This window comes from Trachurus trachurus, assembly GCF_905171665.1.
Source record: "Trachurus trachurus genome assembly, chromosome: 9".
In the NCBI taxonomy this organism is placed as follows: domain Eukaryota; kingdom Metazoa; phylum Chordata; class Actinopteri; order Carangiformes; family Carangidae; genus Trachurus; species Trachurus trachurus.
In genome coordinates this window covers 18,235,133-18,253,635 of record NC_139895.1, presented here as the reverse complement: position 1 = coordinate 18,253,635, position 18,503 = coordinate 18,235,133, and the positions used below count along the sequence as shown (strand labels likewise).

The 18,503-nt window shown below is 41.1% G+C and overlaps 1 protein-coding gene across 1 annotated transcript; it reads right to left on the bottom strand.

The window, feature by feature from the left end:
* Positions 1–1,574: 1,574 nt before the first annotated feature.
* Positions 1,575–18,318, bottom strand: plcxd3 (phosphatidylinositol-specific phospholipase C, X domain containing 3; the record flags this gene model as incomplete). The annotated part of the gene is made up of 6 exons (XM_083978386.1): positions 1,575–1,731; positions 2,835–2,936; positions 3,539–3,714; positions 5,228–5,401; positions 5,641–5,897; positions 18,216–18,318. 6 exons carry the CDS (start codon positions 18,316–18,318, stop codon positions 1,575–1,577), a joined length of 969 nt encoding a protein of 322 aa, XP_083834512.1.
* Positions 18,319–18,503: the final 185 nt, after the last annotated feature.

Sequence of the window (18,503 nt, the reverse complement as noted above, 5' to 3'; positions counted from 1 at the left end):
CCAGAATTGATATCGCGGAAAATCCAGGAATTCAGAAACATTCAGAAACATGAAACACCTACTAAAGCGCTACAGCTAGACCTCAACTAAACACTGACTGAGCCTTTCTTTCCAAGTGCCAAATCACCAGTATGACATCAAGACAGCCCAACCTTACCCCAGCCTCTGAATTATAATTATTCCCATGCTCTATTAAATCCTGATCCTCATCCTAAATCCTGTCTTGTGTGTGGTATGTAGCCACAATATATGTGTTTTTTCTTTACAGTACATGCTCTGAATTATGAAGTTGACCCTTTTCTGACTTGAAATAAAATAGGCCCCTGGGTGAGTGTTGAGCAACTTTATCACCTGTTATTATGAAAGACACAACACTGTCATGATGACTCATGGCACTACAGCAGTAAGTATCAACGCACATACAGCGGGCAAGCAATCAGCTGAAAAGCCGCAGACAGTGGAGACATGAGTGTATCTGGATGTATTGTATTTTTATGCTTGGGTTATCACGACTCAGCGTTCACCATAAAATCCAATAGATTCGTCACACTAGTTTCCTACCCACTAGAAATGAATGGGAATGTCAATTGCATTTCTAGCTCTCCCAAACACATTATTTTTTCCTGTAACTCTGCACCTTGACAATTAAAAAAGTGATTATTTGACTGGGATCCACAAGAAATTAAGTTGTTTTTTTTCTTGGCTGAGGTTCACTCTGCCTGTTTCTCAGTCATTTTGAGCAAGGAGGGGAATCAGCCTATCCTATAAGATGACTTCACTAGAGACCATTACTGGCAGAAAAATCAAATGAGAAATTACTGTTCCACAAAGAAATAGATATGGTTAATTTTAACTTAGTCTGTGTATCAAATAAACACAGCATAATAATGCTTTTTGAACACAGGATTAGGTGCATATTCTTTCGAAAATAAAGAATTTAAAAAAAATTCTCTTAAACAGGTTTTCCAACCGAGACAAACAACTGCTAGCTACTTACACCAGCCGACTATGTAAGAGGTTTAAGCTACACAGACTCATTTGAAACAAAAAAAAAGGAAACTGTCACTGTTACTAGAATATCAAGAATGACATACCATGGGTTTAGCAGAAAGTTGATATGCTCTGAGGAATTGACCCATGATGGAGTGGTAAGCCTAGAAACAGTGGATTAGATCAGTGGATAAAAGCAGTTATTTTTACAGCACAGGAAGTAAAGAAAATCAACATCTCACTTAAAAAAAAAAACAACGACAATATTGTGATCCCCAAAAATAGGAAACAAACAAAATCTCTCTTTCTCTCTTTGTTAGTGCTCAAACCAAACCAACCACTTCTGTTTCAACTAATTGTCCTCCCTAAACCTCCTTTTCCATTTGACCTCTCACTCTCACTTCACTATAGCCCTAAATAAAGTGAAAGGAGCAGTGCAGCTCCCCTCCTGAAATGAATGCCAAAGAGAAAACAGTGAGAACACAGACCCCCATCCACCAGCCACTGGCAGCAGCAACAGCAGAAGTGGTGGTTGGTGGTGGTGGTGGCGGCAACCGTGCTCTCTAACATCCCCCCGCAGGCTCTCAGGTAGCATCATCATCATCATCGTCCAGGTGATAGTTGAGGGTGATGACGGCACTGATGAATTCTCCGAGCTCCACAAAGTCAGCAGTGATAATGTTGATGCCACTCTCCCCGGGTCTCTGCGATCTGATCCACTGCATCATGCCCGGTAAGGCCCTGAGAGGATACATGGAAACACACACACACACACACACATACACAGGCAGGCAAAGACAAACACACATACAGACACACGTCACGGGGGAGAGAAAGAGGAGGGTGTGGGGGATAAAGTCAGAAAAGATATAGAAGAGGGGATGATTCACGGTTGGTCGGTTTAACACAGAGAGGGGCACGCTGTGATAAGAGATCTGTGGGACGCAGCATGTGATGTCTGCAAGCCAGACAACCAGCTGCGAGGATGACACTCCGAACACTTGCTGGACATGTTCATGAGTCGAGCACCAGGGGAGGGTTTTTTTTTTACTCCTGCAGATGCCTCGCCCAGCTTTGTGCGTGACAAAATTCTCCTCCTTTGGCACCTGCTTTTCTCATTCCGTTCGAGTCCTACGCCAGCAAAGTCTGCGTGGCGACATGAATGGATGGGTATTTTTGAAGGATGCCTACATCAAAGTTACCCAACGCCTGGTGGGAAAGGCTGATAGTGGAGTTATCAAATGAATAATTCATGTGAGGAAAATTGATGGTTTTGCTGCTGAGCCTTTTAACAAACTGGTGACATTAAGGGGGAGTGAAATACAGACAAAGCTAAGGGTGAAAATCAGAAGGAAAAAAAAACCTTCCACTATAATTGAGAAGGGGAGATTCAGAAAGAAGGAGGAGAAAGATGAGGAGCATTGCCTATGGTTGGTGGCAGCTTTTCAAAGAAAAAAACAACAACACTTGAATGAGGTCAGTGTCAAACGCCTGGGGATACCTGTGCAAACCAACATGCCTCTGGATTTCATTATAAAATGCCACAATGACTCACATGTGACTGTTTATGCGTATGTGTGTGTGTGTGTGGATTTTTGTCATGAGTTGTTACGGGTAAATCCTATCATTTCTGTGGCCTTTGGTGCCTGAGGGGTTGCTATAATTTCGGTCCCACAGTGTGTGTGTGTATGTTGAACATTGTGTGCCACCAGCGGTGCTAATCCTGCCTCCTTTCCAGTCGTATTGAGTTACACTGAGCATGAACGGGACACATTTGCCATGTTCTTTCCAGCCTCTGCATTGCACACAAACACACAAATGAGCAGGTACACGCACACACACACCTTTCTGTGATTGTCTCCCTCAGTCCGCTCGCTACGCCCTTCATCACTGTGCTCGCCTTGGGTGTCAGAACCACCTGCGAGACAAAGAACGTCCCCTTTCTCCTACAAAAGACACATCAAGCATTCACATTGTTTTGCCATTTTATTCATTTATGCAGAGTGTGTTAACCTCAGCTGCAGAAAAAGTGCTATATAATAAACTTCTGTGTCAGAATGAATTACCTAAACAAAAACATTTCCTTCCGAAACAACAGACACTAAAGTTTGACATGCTATCAGAATCTCTTCCCCATTTCTGTCTTTTCTTTTAGAGTATCTATGTGTGAACATACTTTCAAAGTGAGCAGAGGTTTATTTTTTTACTTACTTTGTGTCACAAAGCCAAAAGGTTGCCATTATTTGTGCATTTAATCTTTTCTGATTCCCCTCGATGTAGCAGAGGGCTACAGCATTATAGCAAATGAAATAAATCAAGTGAAACCTTGTAAACTCTGGTTAAAGCATCAGCACAATGACAATAAATCAAAATCATAATAAAATTCCCCATCATGTTGGACTTTATGACTCAAGCTATAAAACATTTAACAAAGTTAATGACACACAGACAATTATTCAAAGCAATAAAAATACCTCCATTAAAAAATCATCAGCTTTTGTCCTATTTAACCTCAAGTGCCCATAGTGAAATGGAAGTAGCGACTGACCTGCGGTCAGTGACAGATGCCTGGAGAAACTGAATCAGTTTCTCTGGGTCTGTGGTGTTGGCCCAGGGAGAAGGCATCATCTGTCCTGGCCACAGGAAGGGCACCTCCAGGGCCATGGGGTGGTGGTAGAAGACCAGCACCTGATACTCCTTTTCCCACAGATACTGCAGACTCACCTGAGGATGAAGGGGAAGGAAAGTGTTTTTCATTTAGCAGGAGGTCATGAAGAGAGATGGCAGCAGGTGAGGAAATAAAAAATGATGGTGGTGAGTGTGGAATAGAAAATATAAAAGGGCCCCTTGTGTGATGAGTGACAGTAAACATCCTTAACAGGTGGCTGAGAGGTACCTGGTAGTTTCTAAAAAAGCCTGATGTTTATTTGAATAAAAGCAAACAGAAATAAGAGGATGTAAATTGCCTGACAGCACATCATGGTGACTATTACTCTAAGCAGCAATGTTCAATACTAGCTTCTGACTGACCACAGAAATTGTCACGTATGTTACTTTGGAGGACAGAATGCTTTGTTTCATAAACAAACAGTTTTATTTCAATGCCGCTTATCAAGAAAACATAAAACTAAAAAGAACCGAAAGAGAAATTAAAAAAAAAAAGCCTTTGTACTTTTGAAGTTTTTTCAGACTTTTCAAAAGGCATTTGAATAGAATTACAAAGTTTGAAGACTGGCAGCCATAATTGATATTACCCTTTTTTTTGCCATTCTCTTTCTTTGTTTCTGTTTAATCCATTCAAACCACAGTCAACGTTTATTTTGCTTTTGTGGTAAAATAATAATCTAATGGTTGCATCATGGCTGATCGAGTTTTGGTGTTGAAAGATTGTAGCTATATAAATGTCTTTTACCAGCAACAATACCAATATTGTGTGTCAAATGATTAATGAAAGTAGCCATGTAATAAACTAAATAGCGTATTAGTAGCTATGATAAGTTGATTTGTTTTGTGATAATGACCTTGTGTGCATATTTCCCTTTGGAATAAGCCACAGAAGTACAGTGCAGTGGATTAACAAGGTAGATAGGAGAGAAACTGTGAGGTAAAGGGCAGACACGCATGTAGCTGAGTGGATATACTCATAGACAAATGAATGGAGGACAGGGGACAGAAGAGTGTGTGTGTGTGTGTGTGTGTGTGTGTGTGTGTGTGTGTGTGTGTGTGTGTGTGTGTGTGTGTGTGTGTGTGTGTGTGTGTGTGTGTGTGTGTGTGTGTGTGTGTGTGTGTGTGTGTGTGTGTGTGTGTGTGTGTTGATACCTGTTGAGTACAAAACTCTTGTCATTTGTCTGCTCTAAAATTAAACACAACACACAAGGCCCCATAGCACCAAGAAGAAGTTCATTATTTTCCCAGAATCCAGTAGTCACTATTGGCCTTTTACTTCCTCTCTACACTTTATCCTTGCTTGTCGGCAGTGCATGAAGGAAAGCTATGATCTTAAGAGTTAACCTTGCATCTTAAGTAATCAAAACACTGAAATCACTGTTGCGCAGCACTGAGAAGACAATTCATCAAAAACCTTTTGAAGACAAACACAAAGAAAAAAAGGCCTCTGCCTCGGATGAGTCTTCTCTCAATCAAGAGTTGTTAAGCCAAAAGAAACGTCTGGGACAAATAAGGCTGGCTTTAATCCTAGTCCCTGTTAAGTGCTAGACATATTTTAATTTGATCATACCTCCTGAGCAAAGACGACTGGGCAGAGCTTCTCTCCAAACACCTCTTTTAACATGCCCACCAGCTTTTCATGGTGCAGGTTCTGTACGCCATAGAAGTGGTTGAAGTCCAGGAATACGACCTCTCTGGCATGAGCAGACAGGAAACTGCTGATCTGTTCTAGGCCTTCTCTGACCTAAAAAAAAGAAAAATGAAAGTATTAATAATTTCTTTTATGACATATGGGCACACAGACAACTGTGATGTGCTTGAAATCTCTGAAGGACCTTGTGTGATTAGTAAGCTCTCAGTCTGAACTCCCACATAAATATGCTGCCACATACGCAGAAATGTACAAACATCACTTAGCAACCACAAACATCTCTAAATATTCATCACGTCAATAACCATCCAAACTCCACGAGGTGCTCTGACCGTGGCACTGAAGAGCCCGTGGGCGAAGAACAGCTCGTTGTCAGGGTCGCGGGGCTTGGTGGAGATGCGCAGGTCAAAGAAGCGGACCCCAGCCTCCAGTTGGCTGGTGAAGTTCATAGTCTGTGTAGCCAACCACTTCCTCATTAGCTTCTTGGCCACCGTGCCAAATACAGAAACAAAGTTCTGCACCGTCTCCGGCTGCTCGGGGCCCACTGGAGACGCCTCGTCGATGTAGAAACTGAAGGAATCATGGGAACCTGCATGGGAAGGACACGAACATGAGTCTGTGTGCTGGTTTACTGAGTGCTGACTGTTTTGTTTCTGCAGTGGGACACGGCTGTAAGATCAGGGGTCAGTGCTGGAAACGGCCTGGTACCATGGCAACAAAACTGATAGTCAGTGAATAATAGCATCCGTGGTTATAAGCCGTGAACTCTGACAGCTTGAAAAGAAGTCTGTGCAGACATACAGTACACTGACTTTTTTCTTCATATCCCAGAGAAAATGTTGCACTTATATGATCATTTATATGTTACTTCCATAGCTTACAGTTTACATATTTCCATAGTGAATCCTAAAATATAACTGTTAATTGGTGGACAGATTTGTGTCCCTCCAGTAACTGCCTTTGTATACTTTACGTTACTCTGCATAGACTTACTTCGTTTCCTAATGATCAGAGTATGGAGCAGCTGAGGAAGACAATGAGAAGCTGAAAGGAGGGGAAACAATAACTTTGGCCTTGACTTGAGAACACAAGGAGAAGACAGATAGGAATGAGTCATGGGAGTGTGCCTATTTTCTTTAACAAACCAATTCAATTTGGTCTAGTGTTATCAGCGACCCCTGAAGTGGCAGATGATGCAAGTGCAAGTATGTACTCAACAAATGATTATTTTAAATGACGATTCATCTGTGAATCTATAAAACATCTGAAATGTCTAAAAAATATAGTTTCATAGAGCTAAAGGTGATGTCATCGCAGTCCAGTATCTCTAAATTTCTGATTTTACTGTTTGGAGGAAAAAGAAAAGCAGCAAATTATGTAATAAACAAAATAATTGACTAGCTCTAATACCTTATATGCTCACAATGGGTCCGTTTCATTAGGATGACTGCTACACACTCCACAATACAATAAGTCTTTGTGGGTTTCACTTCTAGGTGGAGATTTCCGTTTTCTGTTTAAAGCTGATACCAGTGTGATCCTCTGACTTTGTAAATATGCCTTCAAAAGTGCTATATTAGCCCAATCCTCAGTGACTCAGTCTGCAGTTTCAGACCTCTGGAGATTTTCTAACCCCCTCAGAAAGGCTCCTTTACATTTTTCGCAAGTCCTTCACACTTCCTTGTAGGGTTTTTTATTTCAGATTGCAGCATTTAATCTTTATTTGTGTAACACAGCCTCAAAATTGAACTATGCTCCTGTTATAATGGATATTAGTTTTATGGATTCTAACAAAACATAGTCAAATGGAAATTCAATTCCTGGGGGCCACGTTCTCAATAGCTTTTGTTAGTTCTATTTTAGATTTTTCTTGTAAAGCACGTATGAAATCCTAGATATGTCCTCGTCAATTTAATAACAAAAGTTTTTGAAGCATTTCTAGAAGTCAGATAAAATCTTGCAAAGATTCAGAGAGAAAATAAAAGATGAGAAACAAACTACTGGCATTGACTCAACTGGTTTCCAAGATAGATGAGAGTTATTTTACGCTAGATACAACTAAGACTAGATAGACTGAACTTTTTTTTTTTTTGCCAAAAGCACATAAATCTTGTTCTTTTTTCTTTAGATGGTAGCGGAGATGAAAACTGTTTTGTGGATTATCCTGTATAAAAGGAAGTGTTTTGGGAAAGATATGTGCTGTCGCATATTTTCAAATATCATTGTTCAGTGCCTCCAGCATCACAAGCACATTTCCATTCAACATTATTATTTTGGAGCAGCTGCAGAAATCTCACAATCTCAGCAGAACAAACAGAATACTCTGTGAATGGAAAGACATCTCTGTGTATTACGTAAATAATTAGCATAATTGTGATCTGGGTAAACAGACCATTTAAACAAATGTTCTTTGTAGTTTATACTATTCTAAAAAGTCCTCGCTGCAGCATGCCATTCACCTCTCTCTGTCTCCCCATTTCCTGTCTCTCTCTAACTGTCCTGTCATAAAAGGCATAAACTCCCCCCAAAAAATACTTTTGAAAAGAAAAGAAAAGAAAAAACTGTGATGGTAATAACAATTGGGAAAATGTGAAAGTTTGTTATTGAACTAATGCTTCCCTTGGTGATTTCTTTAGTACTGATACAAAATTCCCTTACTTAGGTCTGGAGGTTGTATGTCCTTTTATGCCTGTTTGAGCGTGTGTGTGTGTGTGTGTGTGTGTGTGTCTGTGTGCACATGTTACGCGAATCAGGCTGACAGTAATTCTGGTATCCACCTCCTGCTCCCATCTTTTCAATCAGTTTCTCATCCTTTCTTGTCTCTTCATCACATTTTCTCACTGTCACACACACACACATTATGCACACAGAGACAGAGGGAGACAGAGCAAGAGAGAGAGAGAGGGAAAGAGAGAGAGAGCCTTAATTGACCTTCAGCTATCTATACACCAATGCCAGGCCTTTGAAGTCAGCCCAGAGAATGACCATAAGCAGAGCAGACAGCTGAATCCTGAGGCAGGGCAACAAACAGCATCACTACAGGCTGAGCTGTACCAGCAGGGTCACAGCGTAGCAGAGTGTGACCTTAGACTGTTGCAACAGCTGGTTCTGCTGTTGTTGCAGGGAAGGATTTCTCTTTGGCTTTGAAGGTCATGCAACAAATCACTATAATTGTCATATAATCATTTCCATCACCCACTTATCTAACTAGTTATTTTTTCTACAAATTGGTCGGGCTATAAAATGCCAGTAAATTCCAAAGTGAGGGCTTATTTAGTTTGACTAACATTACAAAATCTAAAGACGTTTAATCTTTAACCCTAGAACACTAACGTCGGGTGATTTTCACCCGTGAAATTATTGTTTCATAATTTTCATTATGTTGCTGTTGTCTGAGTTTCATGGGTCCCTGGGTAGCTTCATACTGCTCACTGACGTCATTGAAGGTAGGCATGTTACCCTGCTCCCATCCCTAGTTTTTTCAGCAGGCACATGTTCGGGTGGATTTCACCCGACGTTAGTGTTTATGTATCTAAATCTGGCGACCATTTCTGGTGATGCTGAAAATTCTTCTTTTTTCTTTTTACTCCACCAAATAAGGCTCAAATGTCCCACAAATGGGTGGTCTGAAGGACAAAGTCCCAGCTCCATTAGTTTTTTTTAAAGGAAGTTTTTGTTAAAAAAACAAAAAAAAAATCACAAATTTTGGACATTTTTTTATAGGGTCACCATGATACCTTTTTTTCATTTTGTGAAACATTGTACAGTGGAAAATTAAGGAAGTGTACTTAAATTTGCCATGTATTGTTGTATTTTAATATACTTTGGTGAGAAATATTTTTTTATGGGTATATTATATCGGGTAAAAAATACCCGGCGTTAGTGATGGTGTTACTTTTTGTAACGTTAGTGTTCTAGGGTTAAAGAGCAAATCTTTACTCATGAGAAGCTGAACTGAGGTAATATGATTTATTGTATGGATTATCATAATAATCAATTACTCGACCAATCAACAAATGAATAATTGTTAACAACAGACACTACTGTAACTGCATTTTGCTGCACAGTTCATTAGGATACTCATTAGATATTTATTTTCACATGTTGAGTTTGTGTAAATTAAATTCACTTGTCCCCTGAGACATGCAAACAGCACGGCCAATATCTTATCATGCTATAATGAAATGCCTACAGCAAAGTAATAAAACTTTCTTTTCCTCTCTGTGCATTACTAACAAGCATTGCCTTAAATATGTATGACCAAAATCTACACCTGGGCATTATGCTATACTGCAGACAGCAGCAATCCCACAGGAAAAAGAGAGGTGGTATCAACCCTGAAGGGCTGAACAAGTGTGCAGATCATTTGTGAGAAGATTAAGAGAAAGCTGTGCAGCAGAGAGGTAGAAACTGCGGTTTAAGCTTTTGTGCCTGAGCTTTGAAAATGATTAATTATTGTTTGTATTTTGAAATAATTTGCTCTACCTTAGTGCTGCAGCAAGTCTCAAGTGGCAATCATTTGAAGATGTGAGGAAACATTTGAGTTTCTGAAGTGTACTGTGCAGAAAATGGATTGTTTTTAAAGCTCATGCATTTTAAAAGAAACAATTTAGCCCCAGAACTGAGACACAAAGAGACTGAGGTGACATCTGCATTCAGAACTACCAGAAAATAGCATCAAGAACATGGACACATTTGATGACTGTGATGTTCGCGCATTCGAGTGATATATCAGCTTTTTCCCAGTGCAGGATATAATCAGACTGTGACAACTCCAACAGGTTATACAGAGACTGATATAAAAGTGGGGTTGCGATGACCTTCTCAATTCCTTGAAAAAGTACCGGTAGTTGCAAGCCAATTATGTGATGATTTAGATAGGAATTGTCTGCCTGAAGATTTTAGCTGGGATTTCAGCTGCATTTGAAGCCATCGATCACAGGATCTTAAAAGAGAGACTTGAAGATAGATTCAAGTTTGTTCTTGCTTACAATACCTCTTCCTTACAAAAGCACATCCAATATGGCAGTATTATCATGAAGCATCAGATATCGCAGTTGTTTGCAGATGACACCCAGCTGTATTTAACTATGGAGCTAGGAGAGACTAACCAGGTAGTCCACTGAGGCCAGGATGACCAATGATTTTTTACTCCTTAACTCAGATGTTAAAGCAGATATCAGCTTCACGGCCGTTTCGGCTAATGCTGCGTTCAAGGCAGGCTTTTGAAACCGTAAGTTACAGCTTCAAGTCACAACTACGACTTGGTAGCGTTCCAGGTAACCCGTAGCTCGTGTTTTTACCATCCTGTTGTCTGTGAAAGTTCCCTATAACGGCCACTCGTAACTTCCGACCCGTGAACTCGTACCAGATCGAACTGGTATGACTTCACAGGAAGGAAAAACACAAAGTACGAGTTTCTTTGAACGCACCATGAGTTAGCAGCCCCCGCCCTTGTCAGGCATCAATTGGTCCTCGTGCTACGTCACCACATTCACGCGCATCCCTTGGCTGCACACACAGCCCTTCATGCCGTTCTCTCTCCTCATTGGATAACACTTGTATCCCACAAGGAAAATTTTCTCCTCGGGTTACAGCAGAGCAGAGTGACGGAGAGACTCGTGTTTAGGCTGAAATACTTCATGTAAGTGATTGCTGACGGAAAATAGGACTATTTAGGACTTATATTAACAAAAACATTCCACTGATATCTGCTTTAAGTTATTTTACTCTTCCATTAACATCTCAAAAATATATTATCTGACTATGTGCTTCCTCTGAATGGCATTACCATAGCCTCCATGCCTGTAGTCAGAAACCTTAGGGTCATGACCTTTACGTCACCTGTGCGACAAGTTTCGAGGACAGCTTTCTCACACTTGTGAAACATTGTGAAAACTAAAAACATCCTGTTTTGAAAGGATGCTGGAAAAACTGGTATACATCTGTCCCACTGTTCTATTTGTGAACTAATCTTTATGATCAGGATGTTGATGATCCCAATACCTCTTACTCAACACAGAAAACAGTTTAAAATCCTCCTCCTCACCTATAGCCAGGTAACATCGACAGTGGTGGCAGAGCCTTCAGCTGTCTGGCTCCTCTCCTGTGGAACCAGCTCTCAGTTTGTGTCCACAAGGCAGAAACCCTCTTTACGTTTTTATATCAGGCTTAAAACTGTCCACTTTGATAAGGCTTTTAGTTACAGCAGGCTCAGGTGAAGGAGGGGTCACTGCAAATCAATACAAAGTTGCTCTGAGTGGTCACCTTTTTCCTATGGTGACACATTTCCACACTGAAGGGAGCAGTCTCACCCAGGGTGACAATGCACCCATTCACACAAGGCAGGAGGTGAGGTCACTGAATGATTTGATGAGTATGAAAATGATGTGAAAAGCTGTGGGAGATTTTAAACCAATGTGTCGGACAGCGCTCAACACCCCCATCACACGAACACCCAGCCATCTTCCATCTTTTAAAATAATTGTATTCATCACTCGAGTAGAGTTCAGACACTTGTCATATCAATGCAAAGGCAGACTGAAGCGCCTATGGTGGCTGACACCTGTCTGTATCTAAGATGTTCAGCATGGTTTGTTTACCTAGTAGAACTTAGACAGATGCTAGTGTGCTTTTCCCTTATGGCTCCATTATCACCTGTGGATACTAACATGAAGTCAATGATGTCATGCTACTGGGTGAAGAAGATGTGAAGAAAGTGGAGCAATCGAAAAAGAAAGAGATAAAGACTGAAACAAGCTGAGACAAAGATAACAGAGCAATTCATTTATTGATAATGATAATGGTGATGATGATGATTATGTTTGATGACCAAAGTGGTGGGTGATGACTGTTACCTTAGAGAGTTGACCTGTGTTAACTGAGTCATTCTGGCCAAACAAGAGCAGACCATTAAGAAAGAACGGCTGGTGGTTTATGCCCTTTTTCATGACAAATCATTACAGCTCACCATGCACTCTTTCAAGATCTATTTAAGGACGCCGAGGAGAGGAGAGGAGAGGAGAGAAGAGGAGAAAATGAGGGAAGAAGGGAAATGGAAAGTAATAGGGTGGAGATGAGCCAAATGATACTAGATACCAGCAGCAGGCTTCTCATCCTCCCTCCTCTACACTCTCCCAGCATGAAGCTTTCTACGGTTTTCTAGTAACTCTTCAAGTCCCGCTCCTCTCTTCTACTTTAAAGGTGTACAGAAAAGAAAACTGAATTTGAGCCCACTCTGGATCATAAAATTAGTGTAATAACTCATAGGCCAATGAGGCCAAACTTTGTGCAAAATTCTATTTTTGAGTAAATCCGGGATGAAAGTGTGTATTTTTTTTTTCGCATTGGATAATGCAGGCGCACGGATTATACGTCAGCCTGTACATGATTCACCAGCCACTGATATTGGATCCGTAATCCGTCATTCAAACGTCTGAGACAACACACACACACAGAGCTCGGGCTCGCCCCAAGCTTTGAATATCCCGCCCGCTCGATAACGACCAATAAAATTCGTTTTCCCTACTCGGGTAAACTCGTGTTGCAGCTCGTGACAACTCGGCGCGACAAACAGGACAAACGGCCATTTCTGTACACCTTTAAGCAGGCCTGTATTTTTCAAATTCCTGTTCAATTTGCTCCAACCTCACTTTTTATCCTGTCTCTCTACTTCTTTCCATTTATTGTGGGAGACAGTGTGCACACACTGCATACATTTCCAATATGCCTGAACTATCTGGCCTTATCACACACAATATATTTGGTCAAACTTAATCTGAGCTTTAGCAAAGATTTCAGGCGGGTCATGACTCATGGGGTCATTTCCAGTGACAGAAAAAAGCTGTACTGTTTCCCACTTCTTTGCCAACAATTTGCTTCAATTCCCAACAAGTGTTTTTTTCTGTATCTTTCTCTCTGTTTATCTCCCTCTATTAAGCTATTACCTCCTTTCGTTTGTTTTGAATTTAACTCATCTGTTTTCCAGTGGCTTTTAACTGGCTGATTTCCTGCCCATCAACCATCTCACTGCATTTCCAGTGTTTATCCTGGCATCTGATACCATTCATCCTAAACGGCAGCTGAGGGATCTCGTCGAGGGACTGATGAGTAGACTTAGCAAAACATCCTGGGCCAGCCTTTCCCCTCCACATCAGACTGAGGATGCCTCTTCTGCAATGTATTTGTTTTTATTGCCTGTGAGGCCATCATAATTTAATACAACTGCCTTCACCCCTTCCCCCTGGCCAAAGGTATGCTATTCATTTCATACCTCTAGAAAAGCTTTGAGCTATTACTGCCAGCCATTGGAGAGGCTAAGTATCGCTCCCTTGAGGCCCTCTCATGCAAATCTTACGCTTTGGTTTAATGTGGGCACTCTACTATCTTTGAAGTAAAGTGTCTTATCCCCTGCAGTAGTTTTCTTCCCTTGAATGAAGTCGACCCAATGTAATTCCCCTTGATAGCAAATTAATCCATTTTAATTATAGGTACAACTCACACCCCAATTCTGAAATAAATATTAGGCACATGCTGCCTGTACCTTGCCTGAAATTATTGCAATGATAATATCATGACAAATATTTAATTATAATATAAAACAAAAACAAGATATAGCAACCTAAAAACCAATTACATAACTTGTTATATTAACAACTACAACAGAAGAGCTAGGCCATTTCAGCAGGATGTTTGACAGCTATATTGATCAGTATTGGAAAAATAAGTCACTGTATGTAATGTGACAAGGAAAACATAATTACAAAATAATATAAGGGAAATAGTATAGGCCAGGTTGTGTCAGCTTGTTTTAGAGTTCCTCTGTCCCCTGGTGGCCAAAAAAATATTCATGCAGCAAAAAAGCAATAAACATTTTGACACACAACTTTTTCAGAGAATGATTATAAATATTTTGACCTGTAAAATTTACCAACGCATAGATATAACATGAACATTTAGACGTTGTCTAAATTTAAATGCAGTCGTGGCAGACACATGCTGGGCATGGATACATTTTTTTGTCTGTGCCAGTCAGCTCATATTCCAAAAATACAGAAAATCCAATTCAGTTGCTAAGACGGTGAAACTGTGACAGTCATTCCCTTTCCTCAAGTAAAGCTTGTTTCATGGTGACAGAGCCGCAGAGAGACAGATCTGCAGTAGCTACCTCTGGAAGGCAGCACACCTTTGCTGACCACCTCAGTCACACGAATGCTCTGACAGGCAGTCTTCAGCACTCACCTGCCAGATCTAACAATAGCCACAGAAAAACAGCCCACCATGCCTCTGCAGCTTGGGGAAGACAAAGTTCAAACTTTCCCTTCTTCTCTCCCTTTAATGACCTGCATCTTTGATCTACTACGAGTTCCCTCTGGCCTCCTTCCTCCCCTGCTCATCCCCTCACCCTGCTAGAGAGCAAAACTGGCACAATTGGACTGCTTGTAGTCTCAATGGGTCGGCCAACACATGCTGAGTCATGTCTAAGCAATCATGCTCTTATCTCACAAAGTGGTTCTGCCACAGGATTAATCTTATCAAAATGTACATTTGTGTGTGTATTTTTATATAATAATAAATAATAAATTAGCAAGGTCCATGGCTGCTGTGCTGTGTCATGAGTCATAGCATGATAAACAACTCTATCTGTAATTACTCTAAATAAACAACTCAGTGGTCAATGGTTATGTTCCCTATATCTACAGTACCATCTAAGTCTGCACTCGTTGACCTGGTGCAAAATTGTTATTACATATAGTTCTTGGAAAAGGCTGTCTATTCACAGCTTCTCTCCTTAACTTGACAGTTTTCAGTCAGATTTTATAACAGATCTGAGTCAGCTCTCCTCAAAGGGACGAATGATTTATTGGTGTCTCGGACTCTGGCAATTATACAATTTTGACAATTTTGACAAAAACAATCATTCTCTTCTCTGGCATTCAGGAGCTGGCTTTATAGTGATTTGCTTCCTACATAGCTGTTCAATGCAGGACAGGACACATAACTTTTTGTTCTGCTCTCTCTGCGGTGTACCTCAAGGTTCCATTTTAGAGACAATTTTATTCTCATGAAATAAGATTCTGGTTGGGTCTATTTTCAAAGAAATGCAACATTTCTTATCCTAGTTACACTGAGAATATTAAGTTGTACACAGTCCTCTTTAATGTATTCTACTCTCCTTAGCTCAGAAGATACTGTATAGAGGATAAGTCCTGAACTTAGATTATTTCTTCAGAAGTAGCTTTTCCCACTTCCAGACAACAAAGACATTAAAATAATTTTTGAGTTAAAACCTGTAGGACTGCTTTACATATTAATTTCTGTTTCTGAAGGACTCACTGAGTGTTGACAGCAGCATGTCACTCTTTATTGGCTACCAATTGAATAAAACATTAGTATATCTGAATCTCCAGCCCCAACTGGATCCTCTGAGCAACCTTTCCAATGCATCCCAATGGCCACTAAAACTCCAGTTTATCATTTCTTACACATATTTTAGAGTGTGGGTTTATGTGTATTTGTGTGCTCTTTTTTTATACACCAGACTTAACATTTTTGAAAGTCTCTTTGTGTAAACTTATATCACATTCACATTGAAGGGAAGTAGGCTACCTGCTTTGATTAGCTGGTGCTCCACCATTGACATGGCACCACTGCAGTCCACATGATGGACTGGGGCAATATCCCTCAGCCTATTAACCCTTAAACCTTTGTAAGTGTGAGCTTGTCATTTGAAAATTAATCTTTTTTAATTGCTCACATTGGTTGCCCAACCAATTAAACTAGCATTAAAAAAATGCTAAACTGACCAAGGTCCATGATCAGCATAATACTATGAGACACAAATAGCTGCCAGGTAGAGTAGCTCTATAGGTCAAAGGAACCAGCAGCAGGTACTATCTGTCATGAGGCAGCTGTTGCATCTGCCAAACACATGCGCTCTCTTGAGAATCTATTATGTGTTGTGCATAGACAGGTACAGTATTGTCCCTATCCTACACACATTATGTATTGGCTCATATACCAGTCATGGAGAAAGGTGACAAATTGATCCCATTAAAACACCACGAAAAACTGACACTAATGAAGTCTTTTCTGTCATCACGGAATCTTGAAATAAACTCATTGGCAATCATACAGATGATTATGTATACTAATGAGTACAGCTGTGCAATGCTGGCAACACAGGCACAGTGGGGACTGTTTAGCATTTTTGGCAACAGCAGTAAACTGTGCCATCAGATCAAGCCACACAGTAGTGTACTCCAAATAGCCAAAACACTCTGGCCTGGATCATTCAGGCTGTGTCAGCTGGTAAACTGTGGGGTTTTTTTCTCGCAAAAACACATCGACACTGGGTTACAGGGAGCAGCAGTCTGGTTGTGAGGATTGTAAACATCCTGAATATAACATTACTCTAAGGAGGAGAAAATGAAACAGTTATCACTTTTTTTCTTGTCTGTCCCAGTTTAAATCCTTCTTGAACAGATGCTATGTTGCGCTCTAAGACAAGACATTATGGATGCAATATGAAAATCACTAATCAGAGAAATCAGACATATGCCCTTATATAAAAAAACATGGCTGTTACTAAATAAGCTCCCATGTGGATTAGGGAATTTATCTCGACAAACATTATGCCAATATGTGCACACATACACAAGAGAGTACAAAGAATCATAGGGTGTTTTAAGAATCTGTATCCAATTTGAGGAAAGACTGAGAGCAGCTGAGCTCCAAGGCCATTAGGGCCAGTAAGAATGATACCTAATTTAATTGAACCGAGCATGTTTCCATGCTGCCTTAGCATGGACAAACTGTGGTTTAACACAGCACATGTCATGAGATTCTGCAAAATCACCTACATGAGGTACATGCTGTGCTGTTTCTGTCCTTCAGTTGATATTTGATTTAATCTACAAAATGCATGTGCCTTGGTGTCCTTGAGAGCTGTGGTCAGTGTTGGTGCTATGCCACGCCTCACTGGACACTCAGCACCATGCCATCTGCATGTGAAATGCCATCATTGCACTGCACATGCCAACCTTAAACACAGCAGGTAGTCCAATTGCAGGAAAGAGGGAGAGGAAAGAGTGAGAGTGAGACAAAGAGAAAGAGAAAGAGAGAGAGGGAAAAAAGAGAGGTTGAAGCACAAAGGATTAGAAATGCAAGGAAATGAAGAATGAAAGCGCTTTGTGTGGAGGTGTGATAATCACTAGGCAGCAGATATGGAATTAACTGGCTGCTAATAAGCCATTCCATCAGTCAGATCAATGGTAGGCTTTACAACCTGCATATCAAAATTGAATGGAGTTAAAGGAGACGTGCACACTGATTGGCTAAATGCCCACCAACCCATTTTTCTTTTTTATCGGAAGCGCCATGTGTGATCATTTCACTGAACCCATCCCACTCCCCGTCTCCTCTCCTCAATGGCCACCACCCAAAACGCCTAAAGTCCGACACCAGAGCGTGGATCATCTGTGCAGCCTCCTCTGAGCAGCCTCCTCTGACATGAGAGATGCTCTGCTGGTCACCTCTTTTTAGTTTAACCTCGGGCAAACTCGTCTTTGATGGAGAAGCTGTAAATCATGGGTGTTATTCATTCATTCAGCCTCAGACAGCGGACCACAAACACCAGGAGGCTGAACTGTTCAAAATAAATGGCACTTCTCCCGTTGCGCAACAGGTCTTTGTTCTAACCGGGTACACCGAGAGTCTAACAGCACATCAGGTCGCAGGAGTTACACTGGACGCAAAGTACAACATCAAAGTTTGCAAAGCAGTGAGATATTTTGAATGTTAATGCCCATAGTATTTCTATTTCTTCCTCACCCACTGGAATAGCTACATGCAATTCGGGTAGATAAAAAAAAGGACACGTTTTTCTCAAGTAGGAAAAGTCACCTACCGGGAATGGCCAGGTTGGTGAGCGGGGTAGTGTGCATGCTCTGCGGTAAACTTGCCATCCAGTCAGCGTGCCGCAGGTCGCTTCTCCCGTGAGACGAAGCCATGCTGTCGCTGTGCACAACGCTCCTTTCTCCTCGGACCGGTGCCTGCCTGCGCCAACCTGGAGTGACTCTCTCTCTCTCTCCTCTCTCTCACACACACACACACACGCGCGCGCGCGCACACACACTAGAGCGCGATCGACGAGAGCGCCCCCCACCCCCTCCACCCCGAGCAGTATCCACATCGG